This window comes from Penicillium bovifimosum (assembly GCF_028826915.1).
Source record: "Penicillium bovifimosum strain IBT 22155 chromosome Unknown utg000002l_segment0_segment0, whole genome shotgun sequence".
Taxonomy (NCBI): domain Eukaryota; kingdom Fungi; phylum Ascomycota; class Eurotiomycetes; order Eurotiales; family Aspergillaceae; genus Penicillium; species Penicillium bovifimosum.
This window is the reverse complement of record NW_026622711.1, coordinates 3392744-3410132: the sequence shown is the minus strand read 5'-3', so window position 1 is coordinate 3410132 and position 17389 is coordinate 3392744. Positions and strand designations below refer to the sequence as shown.

Genomic DNA, 17389 nt, shown 5'->3' with positions numbered 1-17389 from the left:
AGAAGGAACAATGAGGTTTACCCATCACGCGCAAATCCACTACTTTCCTCACATGTTGAACTTCGTTATGAAAACTATCTTGAAGTCTGGCAACGTCTTCAAGGAGATCAAAGGCTTCTTTATGCGAACTAGCGTAGAAAGTCTTCATGATAGGTTTCACTTTTCACCCCAAGTTTAGGATGTGAACAAAGCAGCGGATTTGGGAGTGACGGGTGAACTTCATTGTGCCCTCTTGGATGATTGTCTCAGCCAGGTACTGATCGTACCTCCACTCAGACAATTTTTGGTGAAGGTACCAGGGGGCTTTGGGCGGCCCCCCCCCCCCCCCCCGGACCCCCAGCCTTAATTGCTGAGCGTTAGCTTTATCCAAATCTTTTAAATGCCAGTCTTGTGACCGACCAGGAGATGGCATGCCCCAAGTGCAAAGCGCAGAAGAAGCGCTGCACCCACCTCACCAATCCTGCAGCTGTACCAACCCCGGCTATCAAAATCATGATAGCCTGGTGCGCCCGCGGCCCAATATTTCTTGAATTGACGATTATTAGTGGGACCAGCAGATCTCACAGGCTATCATGATTTAGATAGCCGGGGTTGGTACAGCTGCAGGATTGGTGAGGTGGGTGCAGCGCTTCTTCTGCGCTTTGCACTTGGGGCATGCCATCTCCTGGTCGGTCACTGTTGACGTGTGCTTGGTCAGTTGTAATGGTTTCTCGATGGAAAAATAAGAAGTGATGGACAGGGGAGATTTACTAATGGTGGATGTGATGAGAGATTGCTTGAAAGGTTTTAAAACGGGTCGTCGCGACGGCGTAATGAGGTGCACGTATTGAGATCGTTGCAAGGGGGTTTCGAGAGAGAGAGAGAGCAAAAGAGGAAGAAGTTGATTGTGGGAAGCAAGCGTCGACGTTATATACGACGACCTCGACAATCAAAGGGAAGTCATGAGACTAGGCAAGGCTCTCACAATGCTCTTACACTCAGAAACTGCATCCCTCACACAATAGCCAGTAATCAGTTACGATTCGTTACGAAACTCATTGACCACTGGGCAGATTCAGGAGCAGCAATACAACAACGTTCTTTCCAGACTAGTGTGTACAAATTATGGCCACAGTTCCGTCTGGTTCCATTCAGCATCCTCATTACAGCTACCTCCCGTTTAACTTTCAACTCCATCTCTGGCCATCTTCCTGATCGGTAAGGTCTAGAGACTAGACGTTAGCAGAGGGGTGGTCATGTGACTTATGACATGACCCACATGTTTGACAGCTTTCCTTTCTTAGCCAGCGCTTACACCGCCTATATTCTGCCACCCCAGGTTCCTAAACGGGAAGTCTATTTTCCTCTCCCATGTAAATGTTCGGCTATATTTAGCAAATTACGTGAATCAGATATCCCCAGTCAAGTGGTCGACTGGGGAAGTCGTGAGGTCGCCGAAAATCTGACTTCGCGATGTCTCGAGTTCGAAACCGACATGCGAGACAAAAATACCAGTCCCGGTCAACTGGGGAAGTCGCGAGGACGAGGTCGCCGAAAATCTGACCTTGCGACGTCTCGAGTTCGAAACCGACATGCGAGACAAAAATGCCAGTCCCGACGAACTCCCGTGATGACCACGACCTGATCTCCCTCTTCTCTCACTTCTCCTTGAGACCTCAATCTTATAACAGTCCGAGAGAGAATTGATATCATTGAGTCATTGACCTCCCCTATTAGGGGAAATGTGCTGCCAGATGTGTACGGCCGTTATTTTACATCACGGTCCATGATTGTGCGGTACTGCCAACTATGTCAGGCGGTCTAGTCTATGGTCGTTGTCGCGTTGTAATCCCTAGATTTCAATCTCCTTTTTGATGTTTCTAGGTGATTATGTTTTTGTGGATTAACACTCACCCCCCGTCGTACAGCATGGCCAGTCTAGACGGAATCACCCACTGGTAGTCGAATATGTTCACACTTGGCATAGGTATTTGCCCGCCTTCTGTATTGCTTACTCTGTTGGATAATTAGGTTGCTTCGTGCTTCCTCCCTCAAAGAGCTTCATATCAATGACGGATCAGTGCAGCAGCGCTCACCTGTTTGCTAGTCACGTTTGCATCGTTTACAGAAGTGGGCTACATCAAGCTCTCCGTCTCCTACTTCTCTTCCTCCTTCTTCCACTTCTCTCAGGATGCTCGTTCAAATGCATATTATCATTATAAGGCTCTTCATGTACATCTATTCCTCCTTCTTTCCCTTCTCCCAATATTCAAAATACTCATGCACTTCCAGAGTTATCTGCCTCATAGGTCCCACGGTGACTGATACTGACTCATAGTATATAAAGCTCTCCGTCTCCTGCTTCCGGTCTTGCTCCTTCCACTTCCATCTCTCTCCAATACTCTCATTTGATGCCACTCCGTCCATTTGACTGGGACTTGGTGGAAGCCAACTTGATTGACAATCTTCACGCAGACTTGTCATGAGGAACGAGTTGAGTGGATGCAAGAACAGCGACAAGGTCCAGACCCCAACACATCATGCGACAGTTCCCGATCTCGGGTCATCACTCATCATTATGAAACAAACTTGTCGCGCGAAGTTATATACGGACAATCCCAGTCATTGACCTCTTTGCCTCTTATACGCTGATTCATCGGTGTCATTCAACCTCGTAAAACTGAACAATCAGTCACATCCTCGGCTCTTATAAACTCATTCATCAATGGCCCTCTTATAAATTCATCACTGTCGTTTTATTGGCACTGAGCTCGCTGCATATACGGTGGCCACTTCGACTGCTCCCCTCAGTAGCCCTATTTATACTGGGCTCGGAGACTACAACATAGCGGCCGGGATATCAATCGACAATGAAAGCCAGCACATAGTGGAAGCCTGTTCAGATTGCCGGGATCCACTCAAGGGGCGCTCAAGACGGCCGAGGCTTCCCTTTGATCGTCGTCGTCGTATATAACGTCGTTGATGTTTGTTCAACTTCTTCCTCTTTTGCTCTCTCTCTCTCGAAGTCAACGCCCACCCTTGCAACGATTCCAATATGTGCAAGCGCATGGTCGAATTTGACAAGCGAGTATAGAAGTCCAGGTCAAACCGGAGAACATTCTTCCAAGGTTGCACTGCCTGTGACGCCTGGCAAGGTTTGGAGGAAGGAACTTGCTGGAATAAGTCTCGTGACTTGAGGGGAACGAGTGTGCAGGACTGGCATAAAAGGTTCTCTCACAGCTGTTCTTCTTCTTCTTTTCCTCCTCTAGTTCTGTTACTTTCGTTAGCGCACAGGCTACAGGAATTCCAGCTTACTTTTCCTACTGGCCGTCACATTGCCGGGATCACACAAACATGGCACACCAGGCGAGTGCAGTCGTTGCAAAAGCAGCACATGTCCCCCGCGTGTCGGAAGCGCGAAAAAACAACTTTGAGTTTGGGAACCCCACGTCGTCCTAGTTCCAACCTTGCGCAACTCAGTCACAAGACAGTGGCCCCTGCTCTACCTCCTATACCAACGTCACATGCTCAGCCACCGGAGGGCGGAACCCGTCTCATTTACGTCCTGGGTACGAGGCAGCCCATGGAGATCGGTCTTAATGGTACATATTGACCTCTCATACTGGCCTCTCCTTGTTGGACAAAACAAACACTCTACAGAAAAGCGTCCATACATCAGCCATAGTATGTCCTTTAATGCTATGGTTAGAGCGCATACCACACCAACCGAAAAGAGGGCAACTATCTCATACTTCCGGAAAGCACTCGGCTGGCATTACCTTCGCTGGTATCATCATAGGGGCCCGCCAAGGCCAGCGATAAGATTCAATACCAGACATAGGCTCCAACGGGCGGCGGTGACTTGGTACAAAGCTATACGGGGAGCTGAAGATGAAGGCCAACGATGACTTCAATTCGTTCTACGCGGAATTCTCCCGTCTTGCTCTGGAGTCGAAGCGCGACGAGGAGCTGCAGAAGGATGGTCTGTTCGAGAGACTCCCGTACCAGTTGCAGACGTTGGTGGCTGGAGAGGTGTACAAGGACGACGTGACCATGCAAGATTTTGTTGACTCCTGTCGACGCGGTGCGATCGCCATGACTCGCATGCAACTCCCGAACCGCTTCAAAAAGTCGGAATCAAGCACTCACCAGGCACCTGTGGATTCCAGGCTTTCGACGCCTGCACCTATGACCTCGGACCCTTGCGACGGACCTATTTGCTTCCCTCGCCTGCGACCAACCACCCTCCAACCCTGACGATCCCTACTCTGATGCCGCTGTCTGTTCCTCCGTGCCTTGAACGAAGTCGGTTTGACTTATTGGAATTGGATTTCCTTGCGATTGTGACGGTTAACGAGTACCTGAGGCAAGTGCTCAGGCAAGTGCTCAGGCAAGTGAAGCAGACAGGGCCACTTCTATAGAACGAGCGTCCACTCCAGAGGCCGATTCCGTTCAGGCTCTAAGATAAACGAAAAAGAATTCCTACTCCTAGAAGCTATCTGTCCCAGGGTACCAGCAATCGACATATTCCAGGTTCACACGCGGCTGGGAATGGATGCCCAGTTCCGCATAGCCACTGAGCATCTGGAGGGTGACCAATCATTCAAGGACTACCTAACGTGGCTTCAAAACAAAACCTCGCCAAGAGGTATTGCACGAGAGCCCTTCTGGTATCCTTACGAACAACAATGTCGAGTGTACCAGTTGATAGACTCAGAACCCAGGGAAGGGGAGAGGGCCTATGTTTGCAACGAGGAACTTGTCAATGCCTCACTCCTAAGTTTCTTGCAAGCAATATGTGCGACACACCCTAATGTGGATAGTGATTGGAACCCGGCTCGTGTGCATCTAACTAGGACCGTTTTGAGATTCTCACGGACCATCAGTCCCTGGAATATTTCATCGCGGCAAGGCAGATGAACCAGCGACAGGCTCGCTGGAGCGAATTCCTGTCCCAATTCCACTTCCTCATCCGATATCAACCAGGTAAACAGAACATTATTGCTGATGTCCTGTCCCGAAAAGACACGCCATGTACTGACAACGGACGGTACCTCACGTTGCTACCCAGGACTTGCTTCGAGGGGGAATCAACAGCACTGGCTCCCTTGGATTTCGGGGACGTCAAGAAGGGCAAGGAAACCGGATATCTCCGCCACGTTTCTAGCCTGTCCTGCCAGGTAGCGAGGAAGAGTTTTGTTGATTGTTTACCTCCTGCTCTTCTCTTTCCAGACTTGTTACCCTGTATGCAGTACGGCAACAAATGATCTTATTTTTGTTTCTTTCTCTTCACGAGCCAGCCATCGACCGTAACAGCGATGACATCCCAGTATTCGATTATCAATGCAGCTATCTCTCCAAGGCAAAGGCGTCAAACGATGCCTCACAGAGGTGGTTGACGGTCTGGGAGTCACGCTCACAGAGTGCTGTGATTATAGGACATTAGACGGCCCAAAAAAGGCGATATCTACTCATCTGGAGGTATGTATAAGCTAGAATATCTACAATTACCTTTAAAAGGTCCTTTTTGAGGGTGGCATGATGGGTCTAAATGGACTGGTTGAAGGAAAATCATGAGTTCAGGAAGTTCAGGTCGCCACGTCGTATTCCCCAATGATACTCACAAAGCCTTGAGTGTAAAAGATCTCGCGTTCTAGAACTTGTGGTAAATGTAAAATAATAGAAAATAAATATTTCACTTCGTATCTATACTCAAAGCAAGCCCGAAGGATGGTCAGGAGTGTGGTTGTTGAGATACTTGACGGCAAAATGTTCGCGCTGATGGTGAGGTCGTTTCCAGCTAACCGAATCTTAGCCAATATACCTCAGACGGAACTTCTGAGCTGACCAAACTTGGTTAGGTAGGTCATGTGAGCATGAGCCAGCGAATCATGTTCCGTCTGAGCATGCTGAGGTATGTAGCTAGGTGTGTCCATGACCCTGACAATACTTGCATTTGATGCTGATGTAGATATGGCCCATTTGCTATGCACGCGATAGACCGAGCTGACCAAACTTGGTTATGTTCCGTCTGAGCATGCTGAGGTAACCCGGTGCCGGCCACATTACTGACGAGGGCTTTGGCTTTGGCTACCAAATAACTGAAATAAGGCAGGTTTCCACTCCTGTGGGTATTTCCCCTCGCCATGGAATGGGCAGCTGTCAGGGCAGTGAAAGCTTATTCCGATTCGGCTTCACTGTCCGTTGCGCCTGTCAAGGCCAACTTGCCTTCTGGCTCTGTTAGGTGCGTCGGCAGAGACTGAGGAGGTCGCCACCACTAGCACCGCGAGATTCCCCGCCAGGTCTTGGTCGCAATCATGTCTGCAGAGGTGCCAACGGCAGGCACAGTAATCGCACTGAACAATGGGCCGGCCACCTTATGTCGTGCTGGCACACCACGGCGGTCGTCACGGCCTCTTAGCAGCGAGGTGGAGGACTGTGATCCTCCTGTAGGCCAAGGACGGTTATACCTATCGCGAGCTGTCATGCGGCTCATTGACTTCGCAGCCGCTTGGCCGGCGGCCCTAAGTTTGCGAGGCATTTTGGATATGCCTTGATCGGTACTGGAGCGCAAATGGAGCGCAAATGGAGAGGGACAGTTCATGTTGTTCCGGTTCAGATGGGTATAGATAACGTACGGAGGCGTTCGGTCGGGTCCATAGTCCATACATCACTTGGTCGACTATATCGCAGGGTTTCAGCAACCAGGGCGCCCGGTGGCTCTCCCATCTTAACCTCCTCGGGCTGGAAGCCACGAGAGGTCATGGCGGGGGTTCCCAGACGCAGACCGCCGGGCTTGAGGGCGGCCTTGTCACCAGACACGGTTTTCTTGTTGCTAGCAACTCCGCAGAGCTCGAGAACCCGCTCCACGCGAGCACCATCGACGCCGCGGTTCTTCGGGTCCACAAGCACAAGGTAGTTATCCCGCCAGACACAATGTTATAGCCAAGTCCACCGTTGTTGGTGGAAGTACCCAGGCGCTCAGCCAGAGCAGAGGCATTAAGGAGAACTGTCTTCTGGGAGGCCTCGAAGTCGGGTGACTGAGCCTACTTGAGGGCCACAGGGAGTGCGGTAATAGTGTGGTTGTGAGGGCGACCCCGGTAGCCCGGGAAAACGGATGCGTTGTTCTCCAGATCGTACATCGGAAGAATAGCCTGGGAGCAATCTAAGTGAATGATCAGCTCGGAAACTTGCTTCTGGTTCGGACGTGGATAGGGTACGCACTTGTTTGCATGACGATGCCGTTCGCCGTATTGATGGCAGCATCGGCGATGGCCGAGATGATGGCCACGCCATCGTGGATCAACGGTGCTCATGAGCATGATGATCCACGAGGGACGGATCTCCAGTTGCTCGCAGCTCAAAGATCGGCGTCTCAGACAATCTCCAATGGAGGTCGACCTAGACTTGGTGATAACAGTTCCTCATAAGTGATCTTTGACTTTTGTCAGGCAACTTGCTCCAAGTGGAGGAGGAGTGTCTTTGAGTTCCATAGTCGGAGAGAAGGCGATGCCTCCTGTGTCTCCATGTCGTGAATCAACGGTGCTCATGAGCAAGACTATGGAACTCAAAGACACTCCTCCGCCACTTGAGCAAGTTGCCTGACAGAAAGGCAAAGATCACTTGTGACGAACTGTTGTCACCAGATCTAGGTCGACCTCCATTGGAGATTGTCTGAGACGCCTATCTTTGAGCTGCGAGCAACTGGAGATCCGTCCCTCGTGGATCATCGGAGAGAAAGTGATGCCTCCTCTGTCTCCATGTCGTCTGCAGTCGTCAGTATCAACTTTCGTCATGGAGATGGTCTGCAGGGTGATGCATAAGAGATGGAGGAGATGGAAGAGGTGGAAGAGGTGGAAGAGGTGGAAGAGGTGGAAGAGGTGGAAGAGATCCTTACAGAGTGAAGAGTGAGACGAGGGGTGGAGCGCCCCTCGAGGCAGCGAGGCCGCCGACGCCGAGGCCGCCAACGTCGAGGCCGCTGACGTCGAGGCCGCTGACGTCGAGGCAGTGAGCCAGCCGAGGGAAGGACGCGCTTGGGGCCCTTGATTTCCTACTCGGACGTCATGAGGCGCCTCGTCAACCGATTCCGCAGACCAGATCAACCAGGAACTTCGTTGTGGCAGGTATATTGACTGGTCTGGGGATGAAGGTTGATGGGGAATCAATTGAGAAAGGGGAAGATGAAGTAAGAGAGAGGGAGGGCACGACTAATCACGCGAGCATATGACCTACAGCTTTGGAACGACATAAGCGCTTGCTATACCTGGACCTTGGACATGAACAGATCGTTTAAGGCGAGCGCATTGGAGGGACGTGTCACATTGTGCTTTTGTGAGGTTGCGTTGCCGCTCACACTTCACCACGACATCATGCCCACTGATATTCGTGTCTGGACAACCCACCTGCTTCCTTTTCTCAAACGGTTGATCTTCACCCATGTTCAGTCCAGTATCTACTTACACGGCTGTGCGACACATGGGATTGTGTAGTGTCCTGCGTTGACTGGTAGGTTTGCTAATCGATTGAGACCAACTACAAGAGCCATGGATGGTTCGGTCAACCCTGAGTTATGACAAAGTGAAACGTGTTCCGATGAGTCGTGGGGTGCACTTCTCGTACTGGCATCCATCTCAAAGCCAAAGCAGAAGCCGAAAGATGGCCTGGCAGAGAACTGAGAGTAGCCGCAGGCCGAAGGGGAAAATCTGTCGTTTGATCGATGATGCACGCATCAAACGACATTCTACGCGCTGCAGGGGCCAATGGCTCGTATAACCCCTCTTTGGTTCCTCGCCGACTGATATATACCCAGTTCGGCCATATTACTCGCCTGGTGGACGCTTTACTTGAAGTAAGTTATATTCTGCATTCCCCGCGAAATGCAAAACGACCAACGAAGCCAAAACCTGTCACACCAACCTATATCCCATCCATCTGGCGTAATTTGCGGATAACCGCCCTTTCAACTGAGTATGCGCATTACGCCCGGACAGCATACTTGAATGTCTTTCCGAACCTTGGCCAGCCCTTCGTTATCAACAGGAAAAGCCATACAGTGGGCTTCCATGTAAGTCTTCGTCTTGTAATTCGTCAGATTTTGCGCCTCATTTTCATTCTACCTACACGGTTGCACGCATATTCCAAACCTCCTAGCCCGACTCCCCGTCTATCAAGGCGGGATACTCCCCCTGTTTGGCAGGTGGGTAGCTGATACGCTGTGCCTTGCGTATTATGGAGGCTCCGGGCAGCCGCAGTATTCACTGGAGGGTCTTTGGTGTTGTCAATGTTTTGTTAGAAAAGTAGTAGACTAGGTAGTGAGTAAAGATAACTATAAGTAAGTTCCCAGGGCCCAATGGGAGTGATATCGAGAAGTAATGAGCCGCATGAAGGAACAGAGACATAAAGACAACCCTAGTTAGTTACCACGGGGATAGTTAAGTCCGGATGCCGGAGAGACCAACTGCGCAGTGACGTTGGGTGGATCGACGATGTGTACATAGAAATCAACAACACCTCCACAATTCAGACCATGTCACACCCGCAATGACCGACCTCACACCCACCATCAACGAGCTTCTCACAAAGCAAGGCTCACATATCCCTCCCAGACCTCCCAGTACAGAAACCGCAGATGAGTTCCTAAAGGAGGCATACCGAATTGTAAGCTATTCCCTCCCAGCAACCCCCCACAAACCCCCTTCCCCCCAAGTCTAGAAGCGCCATACCATATCTAACAAACCCCAGAACTCACACATCCACTCCCTCCTCCAATACCTCCACTCCATCCGTCACGCCTACCTCTCAACCCAACCGCAACGGCGCAACGCGCCAACAAAACCCCCCCCAAAACACAACCCAAATCCTCACCGACCCCGAACGCGACGCAATCGACACATCAACAGCCCTCCTCCTCCGCGACCTAGCAACCTCAATCGCAAACCTCTCATCCGCCGAATCCCTCCGCCAAGAAACATCCTCCACCCTCCTCCACCAGAAATACGGCCACTCAGCCGCCGGCGCCCTTCTGCGCCGCTGGGCCGGTGGAAACAGCGCACTTTCCGAAAATGAAGGCAAGTCTGTCGAGCAGGTGCAAGCGGAGGAGAGCGCGCGGGCGCTGGCCGCTGTGCGCGAGAGCGTGCTTTGGTTTCTGCGGCGCGGGCTGGAGGGGGCTGTCGGTGTGCAGCGGGGGATGGTTGAGAAGCGGATTGAGAGGGTGAGGGAGAAGGAGAAGAGTGTGCTCTATAAGGTTGCGGCGGGGAGACCTGCTGGTGGGAATGGTGGTGGTGGGCGGAAGAGTTCTGTATCGTCGGGACAGCAGGTGGGGAGGGGTGGGTTTGATGCTGGTTACCAGGCGCCTGATGCGGTGGTCTTGAGTGAGGCGGATACGGCAAGGATTGAGGCGGAGCTTTCGCCGGAGCAATTGCAGCTTTTTGAGGAGGAGAACGATACTATGTTGAGGCATTATGAGGATACATTGGGGAAGGTCCAGTATGTCCTGACGTGGAGCTGGTTTCCTTTATGGATGGGACTTTGCTAATTTTTGGATTAGGAATGCGGAGAAATCATTACTTGAGATCTCCTCTTTGCAGGAAACTCTTGTCTCTCACCTAGCTACGCAGGAGGAGTTTGTCTTCCAGCTTGTGGCGGATGTGGATACGACGTCGACGAATGTTGGGCAGGGAAATAAGGAGCTGAAGCGTGCTACTGAGCGGCGGAGTACAGCTCAGGCTGTCTTTTGGGGTACTGTTGGGTTATGTACATGGCTTGTGGTCTGGGATTTGGTCTTTTAGTCCGGAGACTCTCCTGGAAGCTGGACTCAGGTTCGATATTCTTATCTTTGCACCGCTAGCCCATTTTCATACGATACCTTTATGTCTATTCCGCATCCAAACGGTTTCTACTCAATTGATGCCATCTGATACCATCAATTCTATTGATATGACATGGAACAAAGTAATCCCGCGATTGAATGCATTGCTCTTATGGTTTACATGTGATGCATGTGACAACAGACCCACAGCAGATAGTCCCGAGATTAAGGCCGAGAAAAAGATAAATCACGATTACATCGTGCCGAAATATCTTTGAAAAGCAAAAAGAAAATAAAACGCCAGGCCAAGTCTCTTCCCCCGAGTATTTCCACTCGGAATTTAAAACCGGGGTATCAGGTAGACAATTCAACTAAGCAGACTCGCGTACAACACTATCGACTGCCTCGGCGAAGTAGTCGATGTTATTCGTGTTGAGGCCAGCCATGGAAATGCGACCATTCTTCGTCTGCAGGAAGACGTTAGCACCAACTCATCAACCAGAACGATAAGAGGGGGAAAGAAACATACCATGTAAACATGCCACTTAGTCCGCAACTTCATAACCTGCTCCTCAGACAAGCCAGTAAAACTAAACATGCCAATCTGGGAGGTAATATGATCCCACGAGCCAGGCGTCCCACGCTTCTCCAACCTCTCCCGCAACCCACTCCTCATCTCCAAGATCCTCCCACTCATCGTCCTCAAATCCGCCTCCCACTCCTTAAACAGCTCCGGATCATTCAGCACGCGACTGGCAATGCGCGCGCCATACGCAGGCGGGTTCGAGATCTCCGAGCGCTGCAGGATAGCCAGCTGCGAAGCAACGTGTGCGGAAGAGAGAGCTGCGTCCGGACCGGGAGCGGAGACGAAGTGGAAAGCACCCGTGCGCTCGCCGTAGAGGCCGAAGTTCTTGGCGAAGGATTGCGCGACGCACAGCTCGAAGCCCTGCTCGACGAAGTAGCGGATGGCCCAAGAGTCGCGGACCAGGTCGCCGGAGGCGAAGCCTTGGTAGGCGGTGTCGAAGAAGGGGAAGTGCGAGCGGGCGCGCATTAGTGTGGCGATCTGCTTCCATTGGTCTTGGGTTGGGTCGACGCCGGTGGGGTTGTGGGCGCAGGCGTGGAGGAGGATGACGGAGCCTTCGGGGGCGGACTGGAGGGCGGAGAGCATGCCGTCGAAGTCAAGACCCTTGGTTTGGACGTGGAAGTAGGGGTACTTGGCGATTTTTAGGCCGACGTTGCTGAAGATTTGGTGGTGGTTGGCCCATGTTGGGTTGGAGAGGTAGATTGTGGGGTTTTGGGGGTGGAATTTGGCGAGGAAGAGGCCGCCGAGGTGGACGGCGCCGGTGCCTGAGATGGTTTGCAGGGAGCAGATTCGCTTCTCGCGGATTGCAGGGCTGTCTGCACCGACGATGAGTTTCTGAGCCGCTGATGTGAACTCGGCGAGACCACCGATTCCGAGGTATTCGTGGTTGACGGTGGGATCGTTGTGGATAGCGTCATCGGCCTATAAATAGATGTCAACAAACTTGTTACACTTAAAAGGAGACACTAGAGAAATCATCACCTTCTTGACAACGGGCAGAATCCAGGGCTTCGCGTTGTTATCCCGGTAGGCGCCAATGCCCAGATCGACCTTCTTATCGGAGGGGTCCTCGCGATAGGCCTTCATAAGACCGAACAAAGGATCTTCGGGGGCGGCCGCCACCCGGGCTGCGGTGAATACTGAAGGACTGGAGGAACCCATGATTTGTGAGGATAGGGAGGAAAGACGGTCTCTTGCAGACATGATGGGAAAACAGATTATATTAAGGCAAAACACGTGAGTTGGGTTCCCCGGAAAATGACACCGGGACGGGATATTCCTGCTTGCGTTCACCGGATGAGGGGGTGGAGATCGAATTGGGGTTTGTAGTAATACAAGGAAAAATAAAAATATAAATATAAAAAATGTATGAAAGATGAAGTTCTAGTCTTTCTCTTATATCGTTCTCTTCTTATATTCAAGTCATATCCTCGGTGCACAAGATACCGAGGAACTTTCCGTATCTACCCTTCTTTCCCCGGAGTGGAGTTCACATGCCTGTCATAGTTATCCAGGCACGATGTACGGAGTCCTCCGTACACCTACAAAATCAATATTTATTATTGTTCTCCTTCAGATCATACCAAGACAAACAGTCAGTCAGTCACTGACACCAGATTGAAATCCGTGTCTCCAATGACTCATTTGCCCCGAATTCAACCTCCGACAGGTCACACTCGCCGACTGGAACCCGTGTGTCATACAACGCCGACGGAAAAAAGACGCACTGTGGAGACCCTTCTGGAAGGCGAAACCAAGATTGCATGACAGAATCTCGGCTCAGGGGTTGTCCTCTACACAGTAGGTTGAGTTCCGAAGGAAAACGCAATAAAGACCGAGAAATGCTACTTCAACATCCATGCTTTCCCCATGCCTAATAGAGTTGACGGGAATATCCGCGGGTAAATTCGGTGCGGAGACAATAGAAGACAAAATATTCTCCCCTTACTTTGAAATTAGGTATCTCCAACAGACTTGGCCCTTCTAGAATACCCGCATAGAGTAGCCATATCCGTGACATAACTGTAAATCCCCCCACACTCGGCCCCAAAATAACTCACCTGATCTTGGGGACTCCGGAAAAGTGGCTACACCGTGCTTCCAAGACGGACTTGCTCCGGCTCCAGCCGTTCCCCACAGATTTGTTATCCGTTGGAGAAGTTTGAGGGCATAATGTTAAGTGCAGATTTTATGAGCATAAGTACTGGAGATGGGCTTGCTAAATACCCCTCATGTGTGGTTTGAGTTTCAAATAAATCAGACCATCGTGGCCAGCCGCTGATGCAATCGTCAGACGATCCCGGGCCAGAACACGACCTGCGGACCGGCGATCTTCATGTTTTTGCTCATGAGCTTTACCTCTGCCCTATGAGCCTGACAAGGTGATCATGATTCATGCGGTGGCTTTAGTGTCTTGGTTTAACCACATTTGGGAAGAATGAGTGGTTCACCATCAAAATAAAGCTGGGCGTGGCCTGCGGTTTCCGTGGTACTGGGATGACCTGCTGACCCCGTGCACAGCCTCATATCTATGCATACGCAGCTCCAAGGTTTATCTCTTCTCCGTAGATGACAAACACGTGGGATGTTAGCGTCTTGATTCGTAAATGGATGATGTGCTGATTTCTCATTTACGAGGACTCTCGGAAATAGAGAGTCAGTCCAAATTGGATGTACAGAATTTTGTGATTCCATCAAATATACGTGACTGCCAGTACATCCTAGTTCCCAAAAATATACATGAAGTATATACAAAGAAGACATAAGTACAGAAATATCAATGAGAGAACCAATCTCTCTTTGCCTCCAAACCCCGTTGTGAAACGCCAATGCTGGTTCGGAAAATATTCATGAAATGGACAAGAGGAAAAGAAAACCCAACCCAAATGGAGAGTCACAAGAACGCCTAGCCTCCAAGGACCTGAAATCATCTGAATCGTAGAGTCGAAAGGGAAAATATGTGCAAGTATAAGGCATGATATGTCAAGATATGCACCATGTGTTCATACATCATGAACTAGATTGCGTAAGATGGGCGGGAGCGGGAGCCGCCGGCGCGGGCGTAGCAGTTTCGGCGTCAGCGGAAGACTCAGCCTCGGAGCCGTGAGCGCGTGTTCGGATACGGAAGCGGTTGCGAAGTCGGGCGGCTAGACTGCGTCGGGCACCTTCTTCGGCGACAGCAGACTCGCCTTGGTTTGCTTCACGGACGCGACGTAGAGCGGCGAGACGCTCTTCCACCGTGGCGTCGCGCATGCGACGCGCGTTCAACGGGCCGTGCAAGTAGTTGGTGAGACGGCGGTGCGTGTGGCGGGCTTGCTGACGGGCTTGTTGGCGGGCTTCTTCCGTGGGCGGGGTTGCTCCGCCTTCGGTGGCTTGTTCAATGTGTTCGGCGTGATCATCGGTTTGCTCTGTGGTTTCGGATTGAGGTGGGTTGAGGTCAATGCGGCTGGGATATGGTTAGTTGGTTTCAGGTATGCGGAGACTGACGGGTTGGTATGGGAGACGTAGAACGTACCAAAGGGGACAGGTGCCAGAGACGTTCATCAGCCAGGGGTCAATGCATTCTACATGGAATTGGTGATTGCAGGGCAGTACACGTAGGTCTTGGCCCTTGACGAAATCGTCTGTGCAAATCGGACATGAAGGGTGGCCTGCATCGGGTACGGTTTCCGCCCTAGCTTCTGGGCCTGTGGGGGTGGGGCGTTCGTCCTCGTCTGTGGTGGGCAATTCAGACTCTGGAGCGGTTGAAACGGTAGCGGTCCCATCGCCCTCGGCTGTTGAGTGCTCGCGAGTGGGATCTTCAGAACCCATAGACATCTCGACATCTCGTTTGGCGGCTTCGACATCGTCGTTCCTCTCGTCAAACTTTACAATTGGAATAGTATCCAGCATCGCTCGAGCTATACCTCGGGCTCGGCTCTGTCGCACTCGTCCGGCAATGCGGCGAGGGCCATATCGTTCGGGATGGCGATGAGCTCGGATCGCACCCGTGATAATGATACCCAGGAACAGAGCCGTGATAACTCCCGTGATGCTGTAAAGGATGATCATGGCTAGAGCAGTAGTCAGTAGATAGTCCATGGCAGAGGCATAGGATGCAACCTGCTATTGTTGTGGGATAACGGACCGGTGTTGGGATTGTCACCGGAAGCTCCGGTATCCTCAGTGTCAGTACCGCCAGTTACTAAAGACATTGAGACGATACTGATGAATGGACTGAATGGATTGGATTGATCGAGAGCACGCCGGAGTGCCGAATAGCCGCCTCGTCGTTGGAAGGTGAAGATATTGGGGAATCGATCAGCTGTCTGGGCATCGGACGTGAAGTTGCAGTGTGTTGCTGATTTGCTATAGAGAATCACGGCCGCTGGATGAGCTAAGGTGACGTATTCAATTGTTTGGCCGACCCCGAGATAACCCTCGTTGTAGTCGTCCTGATCGCAGGATATAAAAGCGATCTCTGTGTCTTTTAAGTCGAGAGAATGGCCTGGGATGATTGAGGCAGTGCCAGTCAGATTGAAGGTCTAGTGATGTCAGCTATATTGCGCGTATAATGGATTTGGAATCCCGACCTCGAGAGTAAGGTCGGTCGCTTGAATCAATGCTTGGGTCAACGGGGCGAGGGTCTGACCACTCAGAATGGTGGAACCCCTAATGTGAAAGCCGCTGGACCGAATAGGTTTCTGGGTTATGTTTGATGGCAATGAAACCACATTTGCTTCGACTGATATGAATAAGAGAGAGAAGAGGAATAGCCTCATGAGGGAAAAGCACAAAATATGTGGGGGAGTTTATTAGTCAAAATGTGGATGATGCATATGAGAGAAACCGAAAAACCAGAAAATGAGGGGAGAGGATCGGCCCTAAACCGGGGGATCAAAGCGGATGACGATAAGAGTTGGATTTGAATTATTCTCTTCCATGGGACGGTTAAAGACTTATTACTCAACTCGATTATTTACATTACTCTGTTGAGTCTGTTCTACTTATAGCAGTTGTTCTCTACATAGCAATACAATCGATAACCACGTTGGTTCCAGGGTTGGCCTCCATTGACTTTCAAATCCCCCATGGCACGACGATCCGCACATATCACAATACCTATCACACTTCTATGGACACATCGATCGCCCGACCTCCGAAAATCCTCCGTCATCACAGGTAGATCCAGCTCAAAAAGGTGATCCGAATGTCATTGTGCGGCTGCCTATGAGCGAGTCGTTTTCGTATTCGGTCGCTCAACTTGCTGGATGTTGATCAAGCTCGGACTCCTGTCAACCGTCTTACCCGACACTGTGGACGTTGAATCCTGTGCTAACCTACTGTGTACCAAAGACTTCCGCATTTCTCGGGAAGTCCGAGCAATCACTCTAATCATCCCCATTCCCCAGATCCCCATGCTTTTGACGTGGTCCGGTACGGAGTACACTCGATAAGTTTCTTCAGGTGTAAGATATGATCGTTGCGCAATCAACGCTCCCCCGCAGATTAACCAACCCCGGGTTGGTTATTAAATTGACGATCCACCCGATGGCCCGTGTTAGTATCTCTGACACTCCCAAGGTAAGGGAGATACATAGAAATGGAAAAGCACAAGGAGAGGGTCGTGAACTGGACCGAAACCTTAATATCGTTTGCCCGAAAGTGAAATCCGGAGATTCTAAGTCAGCCGAATCCCCGCAAAACCGCTCGTCTTTTTATTGGCGTCAATGAGAGGGGATAGCCGTGGGATAATGGCCTCTCATATGGGATATACTTTCATAGCTCTATATTTTATAACCAAACATCTTCCATACTTTTGCATACTATATTTCCCTATCTACTCGATGTACTCTCGTATCCTTCGATAGTATTCACATTCCCTAGAAGAAGGTGGAGAGTAGCCAGGGCCTCGGCTCTCATCGACCAGCCCAAAGTACTGTTAGTTACCAATACTGTGTGAAAAGGGAAAAAATACACCGTGAGACGGAAAATAACCACAGTAAAAAAGGTGAAAATAAACTCAGATTAAGACATGCTCT

At 50.8% G+C, this 17389-nt stretch overlaps 5 protein-coding genes across 5 annotated transcripts; 2 read left to right on the top strand and 3 right to left on the bottom strand.

Annotated features, from left to right (window-relative positions):
• Positions 1-3870: 3870 nt before the first annotated feature.
• Positions 3871-4236, top strand: N7515_002480 (uncharacterized protein; the record flags this gene model as incomplete). Its single annotated transcript, XM_056663224.1, has 1 exon — positions 3871-4236. The coding sequence occupies one exon, from the start codon at positions 3871-3873 to the stop codon at positions 4234-4236; it is 366 nt and encodes a 121-aa protein (XP_056525337.1).
• Positions 4237-6256: 2020 nt separating this feature from the next.
• Positions 6257-6979, bottom strand: N7515_002479 (serine hydroxymethyltransferase-domain-containing protein; the record flags this gene model as incomplete). Its single annotated transcript, XM_056663223.1, has 3 exons — positions 6257-6426; positions 6618-6873; positions 6953-6979. 3 exons carry the CDS (start codon positions 6977-6979, stop codon positions 6257-6259), a joined length of 453 nt encoding a protein of 150 aa, XP_056525336.1.
• Positions 6980-9519: 2540 nt separating this feature from the next.
• On the top strand, positions 9520-10766 carry N7515_002478 (uncharacterized protein; the record flags this gene model as incomplete). The annotated part of the gene is made up of 3 exons (XM_056663222.1): positions 9520-9636; positions 9686-10464; positions 10526-10766. The coding sequence occupies 3 exons, from the start codon at positions 9520-9522 to the stop codon at positions 10764-10766; spliced, it is 1137 nt and encodes a 378-aa protein (XP_056525335.1).
• Positions 10767-11157: 391 nt separating this feature from the next.
• N7515_002477 (aspartate aminotransferase) lies at positions 11158-12572 on the bottom strand (the record flags this gene model as incomplete). Its single annotated transcript, XM_056663221.1, has 3 exons — positions 11158-11253; positions 11316-12290; positions 12351-12572. The coding sequence occupies 3 exons, from the start codon at positions 12570-12572 to the stop codon at positions 11158-11160; spliced, it is 1293 nt and encodes a 430-aa protein (XP_056525334.1).
• A 1806-nt stretch (positions 12573-14378) lies between these two features.
• On the bottom strand, positions 14379-16129 carry N7515_002476 (RING-H2 finger protein; the record flags this gene model as incomplete). The annotated part of the gene is made up of 4 exons (XM_056663220.1): positions 14379-14814; positions 14884-15421; positions 15496-15892; positions 15941-16129. 4 exons carry the CDS (start codon positions 16127-16129, stop codon positions 14379-14381), a joined length of 1560 nt encoding a protein of 519 aa, XP_056525333.1.
• Between the last annotated feature and the right edge of the window lie 1260 nt (positions 16130-17389).